Genomic DNA, 18,953 nt, shown 5'->3' with positions numbered 1-18,953 from the left:
TTCTCATAATTTTCTGTTAGAGAGCAGAATTCATAGTTCCACCAGTCACTTGCATCCTGGAGCAGCAAAGCAACCCCAAACCATCACACCACTGCCGCCATGTTTGGCTGTAGGTATGGTGCCGTTTTTCTGAAACAGAAGTTGTTTTACTCTAACTCGGGTCATGTCATGAACTCTGACCTGAATGAGGCCTGTTGTGCTTTGGATGATCTGTTGAATTTCTCTTGAGTTTGATTTGAACGGGCCACGGTGCGGTCGGATGAAGTGATTAATCCCAGATGAGCTCTGATTTCACTAACAGGACTCTTTTAAACAGGGCAGGATTGAACATATTTGAACTGTTAATGAAGTCGTTGAAGGTTCTCGGTCATCCAGGCGTTTCCTGTTGACAGGATAGATGTTTAGTTGCCATGACCACATTTTTGGATCTCTTAATGAAAGAAATCATTATTTTAAAACAACATGTTGTATTTCTTAGATGATCTTTGGTATTTAACCCACCCACTGCCTTTAAGAGTGACCCCGCGAGGAAAGGTGACCATTGAGCAGGATTGATGGTTTATCCCTAGAGGTCCACGTGGGCCCAAAGGATAAACCATCAATCCTGCTAAATGGTCAACTTTCCTCGCGGAGTCACACCCATTAGGACAATGGGAGGGTTAAATGTTTGCTGATCTGAAACATGGAGGCGTGACACATCCATCCATCCATCCATCCATCCATTTTCTGAACCCGCTTTGTCCACGCAGGGTGGCAGGGGGGTCTATCTCCAGCGGTCAGTGGGCAGTCAGGCGGGGTACACCCTGGACAGAGAGCCAGTCCATCGCAGGGCAACACAGAGACACACAGGACAAACAATCACACACACACACACCCCTAAAGACAATTTAGACAGACCAATCAACCTAATGGTCATGTTTTTGGACTGTGGGAGGAAGCCGGAGAACCCGGAGAGAACCCACGCATGCACAGGGAGAACATGCAAACTCCATGCAGAAAGATCCCAGGCCGGGAAGCGAACCCAGGACCTTCTCGCTGCAAGGCGTGACACATTCATCACACCTTCAAAGGTCATCTAATGAAAGATCATTTAGGAGGTCTTTACACTTCACAGGTGGCTCTTCAAAGGGCTGCCATGTGGTTAGCAGGTCAAATGTTTCAGTGCATGATGGGAATTCAGGGAATATCTGGGAATGTCATCCCACCTGTCAGTCCTGCAGCTTCAACTGCATTCTTAAAAAAGTTTTCTTTGTTAGTGATTAGAATCTAAAATCCGGCTGTGGTGAGGCCAGAATTCCTCAGTTTCATCCATCAGACCGTCCAACATCAGCGTGGAAGTATTTTTCTCCTGAATCACACCTCTGACCTGTAATCCCGGAAAATCCCTTTTTTTGCTGGAGGGGTTGGGCGTGATGATGTTCGTCCCTGTGTCGGTCCGGGGTGTTAGGATGACGGGGATTGTGCCATGAGACGCTCTGATCTCCGGGTATGACGGGCATGTCTGGCTGGCTGCTGCTCCGTCCACTAAACACATGGCAGGATGACAACACGCTGACAGCTGCTCCTCAGGAGCGACGTGAGACCAGACCGGCTCAGACCGCCGTGAAAACGCAGCTGCTTTTAGAAAAAGTAAAAACAGAACCGAATTCATGCCTCCTGTTGGTTGCTTTGTCAACACATTTCAAAATAAGAGTTTTTTTTAATGTAATCGAAGGGTTAGCGTCAAGACGAATAATTATTAAGGGTTCTTATGATTTACTGATTTTAAAGGCACCAGTGACTCCTTTATAGAGACTAGAAGGACTGGAAGTGATGTGGATGGAGTCCATCAGGGAAAAGAGGAAGAGGATGAAGAGGAGAGACAAATTATTCCCAGGAAAAGGAAAAGAATAAAGGAAATTTAAAATCTTTGCTCCTTTTTGTGTCATTTGGACTTCTACAACTCCGGTAACAGCTGCGACCGGGTTGGAAGTGCAGTGAGGAGGAGGAGAGCTCTTTGGAATGCCAAAACTTCCGCATCTTTTCCTGGACACGAGCGTAACCATCTGAGAAAGGAGCTGAGAGCCAAGTCTCTGTGACTGCTGCTCGGCTGTCGAGATGGCCGCTGAAAGGATCCATGTGGGGTGAGGAGCTGAAAGGGGAGAGGAACTTCCACAGGAGCTTATCCAATCACGTCTGTTTGTTGTGTGTGAATAACTCCCATGCTTGGAATGGTTTTGGTGCTCGTTAGTGCGGGCAGCTGAGTGTTTATCGTTTCCCTCAGATCATTGCATTTGGTGAAGCTAAAATAAAAGGAAAATAAAATAAAAGACCACATGTTGCCTGTTTTCTCAGACTCCGTTTCAGGATGATAAATCAGCTGAGATTATTTTGTTTTGTGCCAGATCCCCCTCAGAGAGCGTGCACCTCCTGAGTGAAAGACCCTCGACACACTCAGGGGTGACAGGGGTGGGAGTGGACGTCTTGGCGTAAATGGGGAGTGTCTTTTTGACACCTCCAGTCCATTTTTAGTCGCTGAAGTTGTCAGATGTCCTGGAAGGACAAATCAGTTGAGGAGACTCATAAAAAAGTCAGGTCCAACGTTGGCAAACAGCTGCGCCGCTCCCAAAACGGGATTTTATGCTCAGTATAAGGCTCCCTGCACAGGTCGCGAGCTCGCACTCCAGCTCGGTGTTCGGCGTGGTTGGCACGCTCCGATCGTCTTTGCTTTGCAGGTTTGAAACTCATCAGCCATGGATGCCATCAAGAAGAAGATGCAGATGCTCAAGCTCGACAAGGAGAACGCCTTGGACCGAGCTGAGCAGGCCGAGTCGGATAAGAAGGCATCAGAGGACAGAAGCAAACAGGTCTGAAGCCTTTTCGTGCGCTTTTACGCACGGGCTGGCGCCTCGTGCCTCCGTTCGGTTACGAGTTTTAAATCAAACTCAAATTCCAAAAATAGATGTTTTTCTTGTTTGTTGATGTTTGGAACGAAGTTTGACATTTTTGGAGAGTTGGAATAATTAATTTACCAATTAAACAAAAACTGTGTATTTCTTTTAACTAATACATGCTGCAGCAGCCACGGGCGTCATTTTGGGAGGGGCCGGGGGGACATGACCCCCCCCCCCCCCACACACACACACACACACACTTTTACATGAGGCAGTTTTTAATCCACTCATGATTTCTACTCATTTTTATGGAAATTGATTCTGATTTATGCGAATGAGTTCTTTTGACCATACGTTTAAAATTTGAGTAAGATTAGGTTCCTTGACACCCCCCCCCCACCCCCACCAAAATGACTTCCTCTGCAGTAGCAGGGTGAAAAGTTGCTTCTGCTGTGTGAGAACTGTTTAGTGCATCGTCGGTATGCTCCTGTTTCCCTGCACAGCTGGACGACGACCTGGTGGTGCTGCAGAAGAAGCTGAAAGCCACGGAGGATGAGCTGGACAAGTACTCGGAGGCCCTGAAGGATGCCCAGGAGAAGCTGGAGCTCGCCGAGAAGAAAGCCACAGATGTGAGTTTGGACAAAAACGAGGATTTCGAACGCCACCAGAGGAATTCATTATTCAACCGTTAAAGTTTGATACAAGGAAAATCTGAGAGGGTAAATTTAGCTCTGGTGTTGGACATGGTAAGGTCAGCTCGACACTTCGAGCCGTCATTTGGATGAAAGTTACGAGCCAGTGTTCGGTTTCAGACGCATGCTTTACGGCCACATTTTAGCCGGAAAACTCCCTGACAGATTTGTGGTGCTTCTGGCACTCCACAGCTCTGCCCGACCCGGATTAAATAACAACGTTGTTTACCGTGTTCAGTGTTACGCCAGATGAACTGATCGTGTCTTCAGGTGTAACGGTAATTCAGTTGAGGCTGACGCTGAGTCTAGATGGTGACACGGTTGACTGACAGGGTCAGTTTGTTTCTTGAAAAAGCCTAAAAAAGCTGGTCAGACATTGTTAAAGCGCCACCAATAAAGAGTAATCTAATAAATGGTGAGAATAAATCTATGTAATAATTATTAGTATTGTTGAACTAGTAAATGTGATAATATCAGCATCCAGATTAACACTAAAATTGATGGACAGAAATGAATTTAGGGCTTCATTTAAAAAAAGTTGAAAATGTGAATAAAAGTAAAAAGAAATAGGCTAAAAAATCCAGATAAAGATGTAATGAAGTTCATTTTAACTTGCTAAATTCTATAAATAAGGTCATGGTCGACGGTGGCACAGGAGTTTAGTGCTTGCCCCGTAATCGGAAGGTTGCAGGTTCGAGCCCCGCTCAGTCTGCCGCTGTCGTTGTGTCCTTGGGCAAGACACTTAACCCACGTTGCGGCTGGTGGTGGTCGGGGGGACCGGTGGCGCCAGTGCTCGGCAGCCTCGCCTCTGTCAGTGCGCCCCAGGGCAGCTGTGGCTACATCGTAGCTCATCACCATCAGTGTGTGAATGTGTGTGTGTGAATGGGTGAATGACTGATTGTGTTGTAAAGCACCTTGGGGAGGTTCCAGGCTATATCAAATACAGGCCATTTACCATGATTATTCAAATACAACTTAATACTACTAAACACAACTATAACTAAACAATTATACAGTTCAGATTACACTTTTGTGAGTGAGGTGAGCATAAAACATGTTTGTACATTTGTTCTGTACAATCCATCAAATTCCATTGTTTGGTTCTTTTCTAAACACAGAGCATTCATTTGTATCTACCTTCTACCAGTTTCGGCAGACACTGTAGCCATCCTCAAAGCACCGCCGATGTTGGTGGCGTCACTTCCTTCTCCGTTAATCTGCGTGCAGCAGAGGCCAACTCTGCTGCACGCAGATGAGTCGTCCCAGATGTCGACGTGTCTCTGGCATCTAGCTAGGATGCCTCCTGGACGCCTCCTTGGAGAGGTTTCGTGGCCACGTCCAAAGTCCAACAAGTGGGCAGCAGTAGCTCAACAGGTTGAGTGGGTTGTCCAGTAAATGGAAGGTTGCAGGTTTGATTCCAGCTTCACACAGAGAATTCTGCTGTTGTGTCCTTCTGCGCAGAAATGAGACATGCGTCGGAACTTGCCAAGCCAACTTGCGGTGTTTATGGTTCCTTCCTGCCTGTAGGGGGCGGCATCGAGCTCTATGGCATGGATCCAACACTACGCCACAGTAGAAGTAGAAATCCTTGTTGTTTACAACTTTTTTTCACTGCCTACATGTCTTTTCTGACTGTGACAGCAATTATTAACAATATTTTGATCACAGTGATCTTCATGGGCCAAATCATAAAGATGTCTGTACTTACAAACTGCCACTAGCGCTTGCCAGTCCGCCATGTTTTTCAATTCAGGTCCATCCACGTGCTCAGAAAATTTCCTCAGTGTGCAGTGCAGAAACTTTAGGCTGAGTGGAGTTCACGTGGAGGGGCATGTTTGCTAAAATGACGTAATTTGGGCACGCAGAGTCGTGCGGACCTCGCAGAAGCATCAAACATAAACCAACTTTTAACCCACCTTGCCTGCTGGTGGTGGTCAGAGGGACCGATGGCACCGGTGTTCAGCAACCTTGCCTCTGTCGGTGCGCCCCAGAGCAGCTGTGGCTCCATTGTAGCTCATCACCGTCTGCCTGTGTGTGTGAATGGATGAATGATACACTAGTGTAAAGGGCTTTGGAGTACTTTGGCTCTGAAAGGCACTACAAGTGTGGGTCATACACAGCTTAGTAAAAAATGTAAGGTAAAAAACTATTTTGATTACACTGTGAAAACAAAACAAAGTAATGGATTATGATTATTTATTGGTTAAACACAGAACGAACGTACAAAAAGTACAAGTATACATATATATATATATTATATATATATGTATATATATATATATATATATATATATATATGTATGTATGTATGTATGTATGTATGTATGTATGTATATATATATATATATATATATATATATATATATATATATATATATATATATTAGAGGATTTACGGTTTTAACATACACATATACATATATATATATATATATATATATATATATATATATATATATATATATATATCACTGATTTAATAAATAAGACTAAATAGTAGAATGGCACAGTGGTAATAATTAGCTGGGTAGTTGTGATCTTGATCGGACTGGTCCAACTCATCAACCGGGGACACCAGCGGGATTACACTGAGATTTACACTCTTATTTATCTTCTAGAATAATTTAAAATTACATTCAATTATTAGAAGAAAACACAGGCTAACGATATTTCGCCTTGTTTGTTATGAGTCGATAACTGTTGTGATTTCTGATTGAAATGAGCGACTTCCGGGTTGGGTGGCACGTCCCAATCCTCATCAGCGGTTGATTAAAGGCGGTGGGGGCAGGGATCAAACGCGCCGCATCCCCGGGTGTGTGTGTGTATGCGCGCGCGCGCACGTGTGTCGGCAGAGGTAGCCTGCGCGGAGCTGAGGAACAAACAGCTTAGCTGAGAGGAAACAAGGCAGAAACATGGCCGGTGGGAGCTCTCTGGAAGCCGTGAAGAAGAAAATCAAGTCTCTGCAGGAGCAGGCCGATGCGGCGGAGGACCGGGCGGCGTCGCTTCAGCGGGACCTGAACCAGGAGAGGAGTGCGAGGGAAGGAGTAAGCTGCTCGTGATTTAAGGCAATTAGTCTGCTGGCTGCGGGGGAATTAGGCGGTCAAAAGAGCGCGGCTGCTTCTGTCTGCAAGGCCCGACATCCCCGCGCTGAGTCCGGAACCGAGCCGAGCCCAGCCGGCGGTTGTCAGGGAGACGCGCTAAGGGGAGGATGGAGCAGGGACTCCACCCTGCACCTCCTCCATAAACAAGGCTAGTGTCAGAGCAGGAGATAGAAGCCTCCTGCTAGTTTAAGGAGGTGCCTTTATCCTCCTCTAAGCCGCATTAAAAATCCAGCTAATTTATTTAATGAACAAAACAGTTCAATCCCTGCAGAAGGAGGGTGGATAAAATGCTCAAACATTTCATCTTGATGCATTAAATCGGTGTTCACCTCTTGCATTAAATAACCAGTTTGGACTGAGCTTTAACAGATCTCCGCTCCCCGGCAGGCATCTTATTGCACTAGACAGGAGATCGTGCAGCACACACTGATGAGATATTCAAATAAGGTTCATTTGACTCTGTCATGGTGGTGTGCTCTTCCAGGCCGAGGGTGATGTAGCCTCCCTGAACAGACGCATCCAGCTGGTTGAGGAGGAGTTGGACCGGGCTCAGGAGCGTCTGGCTACAGCTCTGACCAAGCTGGAGGAGGCTGAGAAGGCTGCTGATGAGAGCGAGAGGTAAGGGAACGCAACCAGATGCCCTGACATTTATAAAATCATCTGTTTATTTAATAATTGGCTGTAAGATGGTAGGAGTGAATGATGTAAAGTCTTGAAAGATTTTACCATTTTGATCTACCAAAGCAGAGAGATCATAGAACAATGCAACTGTTTCCACCCGGACCCTTTTAGATGTGACGCACCTCGAGCCTGATCACTTGGGGCCCAGCCCAAAACTCGCTCTAAAACACTTGCGCCCTTCATTTGTGTGATCCTAGCCAGGGGTGTGAGTGTGTAGGGTGTCCCAGTCCTCAAGTGCAGAAGGTGACCACGCCCCTTTAGCACCCTTGATCCGCCCCTTGCCCAAGTTCACATCGATGCGGACTTCTGTCGAGAGTATTACCCACAATCCATTGCTGCGTGGAAATTTTGAGAAGAAGGCGGTTTGGCTCAAGTGCCTTTTCTGAAAATATGTAATTTAAAAGAAGTTCTTTTTATTACGATTAATGCTATTTAGTCGTGTTCAGAATGTTTTAGACTAAGCTTTAATGTGTGAAAATGAACGTAAATTTAGTCAAATAAAAATTTTTGGGGGAAATTAATTTTTTTTAAAGTAGCACAAACCGTGACCAACATGCGTTACAGTTGATGACTCAATGCTCACTGTCCCAATTCTGCAATTATTTGCACACTTGTGTACTACATAGGGATGAGCCGGGTACTCGTTTCAGACGAGTATCCGGTACGGATAAAGCGTTTTTGATGAATACGAGCACGAAACGAGTAAAACTCGTAAATATCTGTAATCGTGCTGAAGGAAAATCCTCATTGGGTAACTGACTGTCTTCACGCTCTGTGATTGGCCAGTCACATGGAGCGCCCGCCCCTCCTTACACACAAAACTCTAGCCGCCCGGAGCTCAGTCCGTCCGAGACACACACACACACACACACACACACACACACACACACACACACACGGATCTCTCTGTGATTGCTTCACTGTTGCTCACGTTTCTTCAGTTTTCCCTAGGTTTTCTTCAGCTCGCCTCTTTTTCGGTTGAATATTTAAAGTTACTTTTTTCGTAACTTATGTGTTGCATTTGACAAGACAGAGCTGACGTGCTGCATCAGTCACTGCCTCCGCTCCGGTCGGGTTTTTTTTAATTTTTTATCTCCCTCTCTCTCCCTCTCTATCTCTCTCACACACACCTTAAGCCGGGCGTACACTGTGCGACTTTTTCACTCGTAGCGTTCAGCTTCAGCTCAAACTGTACGACTTCCTCGCAGAGCAGATCTCACGAGTCGTGCTCACACTGTACGACCCAGTTCTCGGATGCGACCTGACTGCTCACACTGTACATCTGGTAGCAACACGTCGGCCCTAAAAATATCCTAAAAACAGCAGTTTTAACTCAACACGTCAGACTTTTTTGTCTTGCCTGTTGTCCTTCGGGAGTGCTGCAGGAGGACACACAGGGATTTATGGGGGTTGGATGAGGAAAACGAAATAAAGAAAGTAAATCTGTGTTTTGTGATCAGTTTAATTTGACATGAACACGACAAACACGCTTTCTTGACAATCTTTGTGAGTAAAAAAACGTGTAGAAACAAAAACGAACAACGTGTGTTATTAGGGAAATAGCGGGTGAGCGGTGTTGATGTATGATTGCGCATGCGCCGTGAGCGGTTCTGATACTTTTTGGGTCGCAGCGCCGCTTCAACAGTGCGATACCCTCACCAGGGACGAGCGAAATATTAAACACGCCAGAAGTCCCTGCGAGCTCACGACTGCTGATCTGCAGCTGGTCACGTGGTGTTAATCGCCTCTCGTAACCCCCTGTACACTACACGACCGCTCGGCGCAAAACTCGCCCTGATGTCGTGGATTCTCGCACGAGTGGAAAATCGGCTCAAAAAGGTGAAAAAGTCGCACAGTGTACGCCCGGCTTTAATCAACATTGTTTTGTTTAACTTTGTGTGGGAAAATGCTAAGAACGTTGAGGAAAAAAATAGTTTAATCAATTTAAAATAAAATGGTTCTAGTATTTCATATTTCCTAGTTCCTACTGCATGAGTTCAGATGTATTAATTCATGCATTCTTGTTCTGTAATAGTTCCTTTACTATTGTGATCAAAAATATTTAATCTCAATTCTGAGGCTGCTCTGTAGTTTTCAAATAAACAACACACAGCAACTTCTGATCAATCATATCAATTTCAGACTTACAATAATATATTGAGGTAAACCACACCCACTTCTGGTGAAACCACGCCCACTTCCAAGTTATGCCACGCCCACTCCGAGTACAGATACAGATAGTGGTGTACTCGATCATCCCTAGTACTACGCACTCGAGGCCTTACTGCACACTTCCTCCAAGTGACCTTTGCTGAAGAATGTAGGGCGCAGTGCAGGTATTAGGGTTGTAGTGTGTATTCCCAGGATAAATGCTAATAATGCTGCAGATTCTTGTTCAGATATGGATGTCAGTGACCTGTACTGATTTTCACCCATAAAAATAATAAATTAAAGTGTTCTTGTATCCGGGGAGCTGCCCATCTACCGCCGGTCCGTAGTTCCCCTACTGCCACAAAATTAAATGTGGTCCAATCTCCGCAAAGTGCACTTGGAAAAAGGTTGTAAGGCTTCGAGTGCGTAGTGCACAAGTGTGCAAATAATTGCAGAACTGAGACAGGAAGCCTTGCGTCATTGATTGCAACATTACATTCGCTATGACGGTTTTTTCAAAAACCTTTATTAACAACTTTCAAACAGCCAAACGGTTATTTGAAATAAATCTACATAAATTGCTGCTTTGTCTAAAAGTTTTATAGCATCAACTAATCGTCCTAAAATGAACAAATTTCATTAGAAACTATTTTTTTTTCAGAAAAGGAACATGAGTCTTTTCTCCTGCAGCAATGGATTGTGGGTAATACCCTTCACCCAAGTCTGCAGCGACGCGAACTTGGGTGAAGTTCGCATCAAGGGTGCAAAAGGGGCGGGATCAACTTCCACACTTGAGAATCGGGATGCCGTACGCACTCGCAGCCCTGGTCAGGATCACGCAGGTAAAAGCGTGCGAGTGTTGGGACTGGGCCCACGAGCCGACACGTTTGTTTCTGATCCCGCTTGATACGTGTAATGGATTTAACAAACGTCGGTGAATTTTGGGAAAACATTTTGATGCCAAAAAAACCTCGTTATTCGACGTGCGGCAGAAAAAGGTGGCTGTAGCTGTTGGAGGTTTTTCTACTCGTGGATAAAGCGTTATACGTTTTCTAACTTCAGGCACCGGTGCTCATTTTCTTAATTTAAACAAAGTTTTGTTTTGATTATTCAAACGTTTCCTCCACCAGTGCAGCTTCACTGGCTAAACTGGGAGATGAATATAGTTATTTTTTTTCTTCTTAATGACCATAACAGCTGTTAGCTAACTAGCTAGCAGGGTTTCCCCCAGAAAATGAGTTAAGCCTGGCGGATCCAGCCGTTGTGGGTGGGTGGGGGGGGGTTGCACACGTTCAGCTGCTGTTTCTCACCAGGATCAGCTGATGCAGGGCTCTAGTTTTGTTGCGCCGTTCGTGTCAGCGGACACGGTAGGGTCGGGGAGGGGGGCGGGGCATGACCCCCAAATTCCACTACCTCCGCTCCGCTCGGCTCCGGTCCGCCCCCGCCTTCCGCAGCCGCTCGCTTCCGAACTCAATTTTTACTGGTACCCGCTCTACAACGGCTCCGCTCCAGTGCGGAGACCTGAGGTGGGCAAACAAGCATGCGCGGGATTTTCGAGATCTTGCGATACAGTCCGAGCAGTAAACGCGGAAGTTAGATCCAAACACCCGTTGTGTGGGAGAAGCATCAACATGAACTGTTTAATCTGCCCATCATTTGTGTTGAGAGATCAGCAGTGTTTGGATCAACAAAGTGTGTCTACTTTGATAGTGGAAACTGTATTTATGGCTTATTTTTGTGCATTTAAACTTCAGCTGCCATTGATAGTTGTTAAAAGTTGTTAAACCTGTGCATATGAAACAAAAAACGCCTTTTGTTTATCGATTTATTGTGAAAAACGGAAATTGTGCTCGCTTCTTGTCCTGTTGGGCCGTTGTGATTTCTGTCCATTTACTGCGGAGGTGCTCCGGCGTCCGGCAAAAATAGGATCGATTCTATTTTTGCCGGACGCCGGAACAGAGGGCGGCGCACGGCGCCGCACTGCCGGAGCACGGCCGCAGTAGTGGAATTGCTCTGATTGACTAGAACGGGACCGATTTTGCTCCGGCGTTCGTGTCGGAGCGGAGCGGAGGTAGTGGAATTTGGGGGTAATTAGCCTGGGGCGCTGGGGGAAATCCTGAACTAGTGTTATGCTACTACTGGTAGGTTATTAGTCTTTTGCATTTCTCTAGCCTACATCTATTCTATTAGATTTGATATTTTTTTAGACTTTTTGCTCTAATTGACATCTTGAGAATGAGACTTTTCTGTGATTTTATCATTTATTAAACCCTTTTTTTATTGGAGCGTTCACGACTCATGGTTTATTTAGCTGACTTTACCTGTAAGTGACCTGAAATGTGTTCGTTCCACCTGAATCACCTTGATCTTGATTGGACAGAGTTTATATGAGGAAGACTTAACCGGACACTGGTTTGTCTGTAACTGACATTCAAGTGGAAACTTGATTTTTCTCGAGGCTGTCGACGGTGCTAAGTGGTTTACTACCAAAACCGCCGACACTGTGAACCGACCTGCTCTTTCTCTTCCTTCAGAGGCATGAAGGTCATTGAGAACAGGGCCATGAAGGATGAGGAGAAGATGGAGCTGCAGGAGATCCAGCTGAAAGAGGCCAAACACATCGCTGAAGAGGCAGACCGCAAATATGAGGAGGCGGGTTTTAACTCTTTTACTCCGACATCATTCTGGTTTTGTCCTTTTTGTTCTCTGACGTGATTGGCTGGTTGAATTTCGCGTGACTTCAGGTGGCCCGGAAGCTGGTGATCATTGAGAGCGACTTGGAGCGTACGGAGGAGCGTGCTGAGCTGTCGGAGAGGTAGAAACCCACCACCCCTGTCTTCAAATAAGAACCTTTTGATGTCATTTCCTCTCTCATCCACTCTGTAACTCCTCAGCAAATGCTCTGAGCTGGAGGAGGAGCTCAAAACCGTCCAGAACAACCTGAAGTCCCTGGAGGCTCAGGCAGAGAAGGTAGGAGATCTTATCGAAGAGCGTTCTCCTAAAGCGACCTGCTTTTCTAACTGTGTGTGTGTGTGTGTGCGTGTGTGCATCAACAGTACTCCCAGAAGGAGGACAAATACGAGGAGGAGATCAAGGTTCTCACAGACAAGCTGAAGGAGGTGAGTGGTTTGTTTTCTAAAGCTTTTTTTTACAGACCTGGAAGCAAGTCGATTGAATTACGCTGACGATGGACACGGGGAGCCCTTTACTCCCCGCTGGAGGTGGGTTTGTGATGCAAACCGGCTGAAGGCTGTTGCTAACGCGAGACTGTTCCTCTGCTCAGGCTGAGACTCGTGCCGAGTTTGCTGAGAGATCCGTGGCCAAGCTGGAGAAGACCATCGATGACTTGGAGGGTATGAATCCTTATGTTTCTGTCAGAATTCCATCCTGTTGGCCGGAGGACAGAACTCTGGCCCAGTCCCGAAACTCGCGCCCGTCAATTGTGCATTCCCGGTCGAGAGCGTAAGGTGTCCCGATTCTCAAGTGCTGAAGGTGACCACGCCCCTTTTTCACCCACGATCTGCACTTTGTCCAGGTCCGCATCAGTGCGTACTTTAGTCGGGTATTACCCACAATCCTTTGCTGTGTGGAAACTTGAGAAGAAGGCGGAGCGATGGCTCAAGTGCCTTTTCTGACAATATGTATTTTCTGGAGAACGAAGTAGATTTTAGGATGATTAATGATGTTCATTCATGCTCTGGATGTGTTGGACTTCGATTTAACGTGGACAGCAACAAACGTAAATTTAGTCAAATAACTGTTTAAAAGTTGTTAAAGATTTAAAAGTAGCACAACACGGCAGCCGTCATCCCGGCACGTCATGTCCCAGCTCGTAGCCTTACTTGCATCTCCTGCTCTTCACACGAGTGTGTAGGGTGCTGTTGGGATCGCACCACTGACGTGGCGTGTCGTTGGTAGTTTGATCAGGATATAAACCGTAGGCGTGATTATTCGTTGGTGGTGAACAGAGCAGGCGACGCCGGTCGCTGGAACGTTTTCTGTGACTCTCAGGAGTCCGACGCATCGTCGAGCCGCCGTTTTCACATCCTCCTTATTTCTGTCCTTCCGTATTTTTCTGTTTGTTTTTCAGTTTTCATTTCATTCACCTGACTTATTTCTTTTGTTTTGCTTTCTGAACCCCTCTGCCTCCACGATTGCTAACTGCAACACGATAGATGAGTTGTATTCCCAGAAGCTGAAGTACAAGGCCATCAGCGAGGAGCTGGACCACGCCCTCAACGACATGACCTCCATGTAATTTACAACACACGTGTGCTGTAGGTCCCACCGCCACTCGCCTGTCTCACTAGCTCCCTCTAGTGGCATGTTTGAGTTCAACGCTTTAGTCTGATGCTAGTTAGCTGATATCATTGGATTAGTCCCAGTTTAACTCGCTCAATGTTTCTGAGTCCCAACCACTTTCCTCACCCTTATTTATTTATTTATTTATTTATTTATTTATTTATTCATTTAACTTTTTCTGTTTTCTCCTTCCAACTGTTGCTTTTCTGTTTCCACAGCTAAACCTTTTCTCTCTGCCACTCAGAAGCTGGCCGAGCTTCATCATGACCATCGTTTCTCTCCTGTGCAGCACGGCCCAACTTTCTGTAAATGTTCCGTTTCTGTGTTTCTTTACTTTGCTTTGGGCCGCCGCTGCCCACGTCTACCGTTCCATCCCATGCAGACGTCACTGCTTCATGTAAAATAAAACACTCCTCTGTGTCGGCCCTTCGCTTTTCTCTTGCCACGTTTCTTCATTTCCATTTTGTCTTATTTTGAATTTGTCTTCTATGTGTTTTATTTTATTTTGTTGAGTAGCTTTTGAATAAAGTCTTTAGCTCCTCTCATTTACTTCTCCTTTTTCTGCTTGAGAGGACTTCTGTGATCATGATTTTTGGTAACTGGGTCGTTTCTGCAGAATTCCTGAACCACGCATCTTCGTTCCAAAAGTAATGTTTGAAATTTAGATTTCAACTTCAGTTAAAATATTATAAAATCAGCAAAAGCTTCAAACTCCTGCCTAAAGGAACTAAGTTTATTCTAAAGCTTTGCAAGCATAACAACACTGATATGGTGCAAATCTGCACATCCGACTTTGCTGTGCAGCTAGTCATATTTAGTCATTTTGGTTCAAAACAAAACTGATTGTTTATAAAAACCATAAAAATCTTTTCATCACATTTTGTTTTGTAAACATGATTTTGTTTCATTTTGAGTTTTAACGACTTCAGTTCAAAAATGGCAGAATGAGGGCAAAACACACAGGGTTTTATTATGTAAAATAACACATTGCCTTAATTTTCAGTTCTGAACCCCAAACACCAAGTTGTGGTATCTATTTCTTTTCCCCACTCCGTTGCATTAAATCACTTTATGCAACACTGCAAGGACGTCTGGGCATCTGCTGCAGCTGTTCTCTGGTTTTTGAGCATTCTTACTGTTTTTTTGAAGAGTCACAGAATATTGTGCTCCAGGACCATCTCTAGACTCGCTTCTTACATCAGGAAGAACTTTCCGTTCTTTCACAGTTCATTGTCCAAGTGTGAGCTGCAGAAGCTGTTCCGGTTTGCGTCTCGCTTTAAGCGTAGCGGCGTTCCGAAACGACCTCCTACTTCATGGATTGTCTGCTTCCTGATCACGTGACGACTTTAGTCGTCAATGGCGGTGAATGAGTCGACGTATGAATTTGGCCAAAATAACGTTTCTAGTATAGTCCAAATAGGCTTCTATGTTTTTATGGTCTATAACGAAATGAAATGAGGGATTTGGGTCTCATAACTTTTTCAGTGCTGACGAGTCGACACCCTTTAACTTAACTTTCTGCCGTCTCCTTACCCCCCCGTGTTGGTCATCATCAGCCTTTTTACCACTATCTGATATACCGATATATTCCACCTATGGATTTCTGATATCCTGATGCGTTGTTTGATATGTAATTTGTGTGGTGTGTAAAAGTTGTCACTAAGAGTAAAAACCGATGGAGATTATATTTTAATACCAAAACCAGCCGATGTTATCAAGACATCCTTGCCTAAAATGTGGACATTTAGGATTTGCATGAATAGCTTTCTGCTTTAGCCAAAGGTTGGTGATCAAAATCTGCACGTCTGAAATGTTCATTTAATTTCATGAATTAGTCAAATGTTTCCCAACTAAAGTTTGGCTCGTTATAACCTGAAATAACTTGGATTAAAAGCAAGAAATGGGAAAAGCAGCTAGTGGCAGCTTGAACATGAGTAGATGAACGGTTGTAGCGTCTTTTCAGATTGTGTCCCACGCTCACTGATGTTTTAATGATCCACTCTTAACCCTGACTTTGTATTAACTCTCCTGTCTCTTTTCCTTTCCTGCTTTCGGACTGTCCAGACCATCTTTACAAGCAGCTTGAGAAAAACCGTCTTCTGACCAACGAGCTGAGAGTAGCCTTAAACGAGGCGTAAACGGGAACGTGCGCTTTACGCGTTCTGACTCCGAACCCCAGGCACGTTGACAAACGCTGTCATTAAACAGCAGGCGTCTGGTACATGCTGCACTCTATAGAATGGATTTTCATCCACATGTTTATTCAGATAAGCCTGATGGATTCTGTTCAGGTGGAATGGGAACAAGGAATCCCGCCCATTTCTCTGTACTCCAGTTTATGCCAAAAGTAAAGAAATCATTAGAAAATAAACCAAAACTTGTGTTTAGCTCAGCTTGGATAAAAAATGGCCGCTGTTTTGTTTGTTCTGCAGGATCGATCTGCTCTGCCTTATGACCTCTTAGTTTTCACATATAGCACGTTGGTGTTTAGGCCAAATGTGTTAATAACCTCTGATTTTGGTCTTTTGGTGCTAAACTGCACTGATCTGAGCAAGGCTAGCACCAAAACAGTTTAGTAAATCTTCATTTAGAACAATAAAAAGAGTGATGTAGCATTGAGCGGCATGTTGGGACTGGGAGGTCTCTGGACTCTAGTTGATTCACTTTCTTTTGGGGTTATTGTAAGCTGCTAAAGCAAATCTGAAAACAAGCTAGGTTTAAAACGCAACGGCGGTCACGGAACACTCACCGCTCCCCTCGGGTATCTTCACTGGTTCTGCGTTCACCGAAAACCCACGATGCCAGAGGAAACAACGTGGCGTTAAACACCAGTCGCCATTTTCTAGGTCCAAACGTTGTTGTCCGCCACGTCAAACTGTGTTTTTCTTTTTGGGACTCCGATAGTTTGTCCCAGAGGTGAAGTGGTAGCAGCCGGCTGTTTCTCCTTCTCTGATGTTGGTTGAGCGGAGAACCTCTCACACCAGAGGTGTTCTCGTGATGAACACATGAGTGTGTGGTGAGTGGAGGACCCAGGGAGGGCCAATAGTTCGGCCAGACTGACAACCGAATGGTCCAATGCTCTTGGTACGAGCCGTTATTGGTGGAAGTTTCAGGACTAATCCGAGAGAACCACAAAATTTTTCTCACATTTAAAAAACATCTCTTGTAGATATTTATAGCTGCGCTTTGTTAGGTTATTAAAATGTTGTTGGCTAACGTGTTTTCCCCAATTTGCTATAGCAGCTTTAATCAAAGACTCAAGCCACGTGCACACGTAGCCGGGGTTTTGTAAAACCAAACGTCCTCCCGCACCCGTCTAGGAAAAAAACTATTTTGATTTCTGCAGAAATATTTATCTAGTGCATCATTGACGACTTGATTATTATTATTCTGAGCTACTACAGCAATCCATTTCCCTCTGGGATTAATAAAGTGTTTTTGAATTGAATTTGAATCATGAGGCTCATTCATAGGCATGCCAAGCCTGTGGGTGGCTGCAGTTACTCAAAGCTTTGGCGTCTTTGCCAAAAACACATCGGCCTGGCGAGCCGTACTATTACTATGAAAATTGGTCAACGTCTGCCACACACCGTCAAAGAAAATGCAAATATGCCTTTATTTATTTATTTATTCATTTATTTTTAAATGAAAGGACTTCAAGTTGAGTCCAGTTAGTCATCACTCACTGGTGAAATGACATCTATGCATTAGACCCATCCCTGTGGAGAGAGGCGAGCTGCAGCAGCGGCTGCGCTTGGGAACTAACTTGGGTTTAACGTCCAAATCCAACCCCTTAAAGCTGAGAGTCAAGCAGCTTTTAAGGTCTTTGTTACGACTCGACCGGGATTCGAACCCTGTTCTCCTAGTCCCAGGGCGGAGACTTGCACCGCTAGGCCACTGAGAAGGACTTGAGTGTGTGTGTATGTATTTATATTTGTGTCCACAGGCAAACGCTGACAATGGAGAGTTAAAAAATCTCCACTTTGGTCAGAGTTTTTGAAAGGATGGTCGTTGGTGCCGCGTGTCTTCGCTTTCGTGTGAATGACTAAATCTAAACAATCTTAGTTTTATTGGACACCTGGCTACGTGTGTGCAGGGTACAAGTAAAGCAAAAGCATTTACGTAAAGATAAACCCAGATTTTAATTACATTTGGAACATGCAAACAGGCTGTTGGAGAACAAGGCCAACTTAAGACGACACTAAAAAAGCCTAAGAAAACCTCAATTACGAGACTCGATTTGGGTTTTTGGTGTTTGGGAGGAAAACGAACCTCAGAGGGACGGAGTTCATTAAACCCAAGAGTGAGTTGGCACGGGTGTCACTCATCGTGGACCATGTTTAACTGATGTGTTGCTGTGTCGACAGACAAACTCACACATGCTAAAGAAGAGGGCCTGAGCCTAACGCAGATGATGGATCAGACACTTCTGGAGATGATTAACCTTTGACCCAGATCTGGTCCTCTCTCCCTCCTGACTGCACGTGGTCCAGAAGGCTAGCTGCCCAAATGGGGCGTGGTCTGTTTGTCCTTCTGGCGTCCTCAACACGAGGACACGAGCTGTACATGAAAAGTAGCAAACGAATGTTCGAGCGTCACGTCATCTGCGGTGTTTTTTGTTGCATGTTGGAACTTTGCACTTTGGGTTGGAAAGCATTCATGAACATTGTGAAGGAAGCCATCATTTCAGCCAAGGTTAGACGAAAGGGACTTTTACTCTTCATTCTTTTGTGATGTCATGTTTAGGTTATTCCTTGCACTCATTTTCTCTTACAGCTCATCAAAGACTTTAGCACGTATATGATGGATGTGTCGTATTGTCAGCTAAGCAACACAAACACTGGTGGTGCTGTCATTTTGCTCTTGAGAGAACTCATTTACTGTTTCGGTCTCGCATTTTATCTCTGAAATGTTTAAAGCATAAATAAATCATTAAATCATGAATTTGAGTCTTTTTATTTTTATTTTAATAGTTTTTTTTTTGTGAGTTCTTCAGCACAGTGAAGAAAAAATGAATAAAAATGGGAGATTTGATGGTGTTGTTCTTCCGGCTCTTGGAGGGTGCAGACACTTTTTTCCTCCTCTCCTCCATATCTTATCCTCAAGGCCTTTGTCTGTCTGTGTGTGCTGGGTGCACGGCTGCTTCTGCAGGA

The 18,953-nt window shown here is 44.9% G+C and overlaps 1 protein-coding gene across 9 annotated transcripts; it reads left to right on the top strand.

The window, feature by feature from the left end:
* The first annotated feature begins 1,958 nt into the window (after positions 1-1,958).
* LOC107381553 (tropomyosin alpha-1 chain) lies at positions 1,959-18,744 on the top strand. Of its 9 annotated transcripts, none has more exons than XM_054731949.2 (10): positions 1,959-2,846; positions 3,377-3,502; positions 7,151-7,284; positions 12,033-12,150; positions 12,243-12,313; positions 12,393-12,468; positions 12,555-12,617; positions 12,782-12,851; positions 15,865-15,979; positions 18,168-18,744. In XM_054731949.2, the coding sequence occupies exons 1-9, from the start codon at positions 2,733-2,735 to the stop codon at positions 15,936-15,938; spliced, it is 846 nt and encodes a 281-aa protein (XP_054587924.1). In that variant the 5' UTR covers positions 1,959-2,732; the 3' UTR covers positions 15,939-15,979; positions 18,168-18,744. The 9 variants fall into 9 exon arrangements, with proteins under 9 accessions (XP_054587924.1, XP_015808770.1, XP_015808769.1 ...); XM_015953284.3 differs by lacking the exons at positions 15,865-15,979; positions 18,168-18,744 and adding exons at positions 13,674-13,752; positions 14,019-14,230; XM_015953283.3 differs by lacking the exons at positions 15,865-15,979; positions 18,168-18,744 and adding exons at positions 13,674-13,775; positions 14,019-14,230.
* The last annotated feature ends 209 nt before the right edge of the window (positions 18,745-18,953 follow it).

Source organism: Nothobranchius furzeri, chromosome 9 (genome assembly GCF_043380555.1).
Source record: "Nothobranchius furzeri strain GRZ-AD chromosome 9, NfurGRZ-RIMD1, whole genome shotgun sequence".
In the NCBI taxonomy this organism is placed as follows: domain Eukaryota; kingdom Metazoa; phylum Chordata; class Actinopteri; order Cyprinodontiformes; family Nothobranchiidae; genus Nothobranchius; species Nothobranchius furzeri.
The sequence above is the reverse complement of the archived record's forward strand: the minus strand, read 5'-3'. Positions and strand labels throughout refer to the sequence as shown.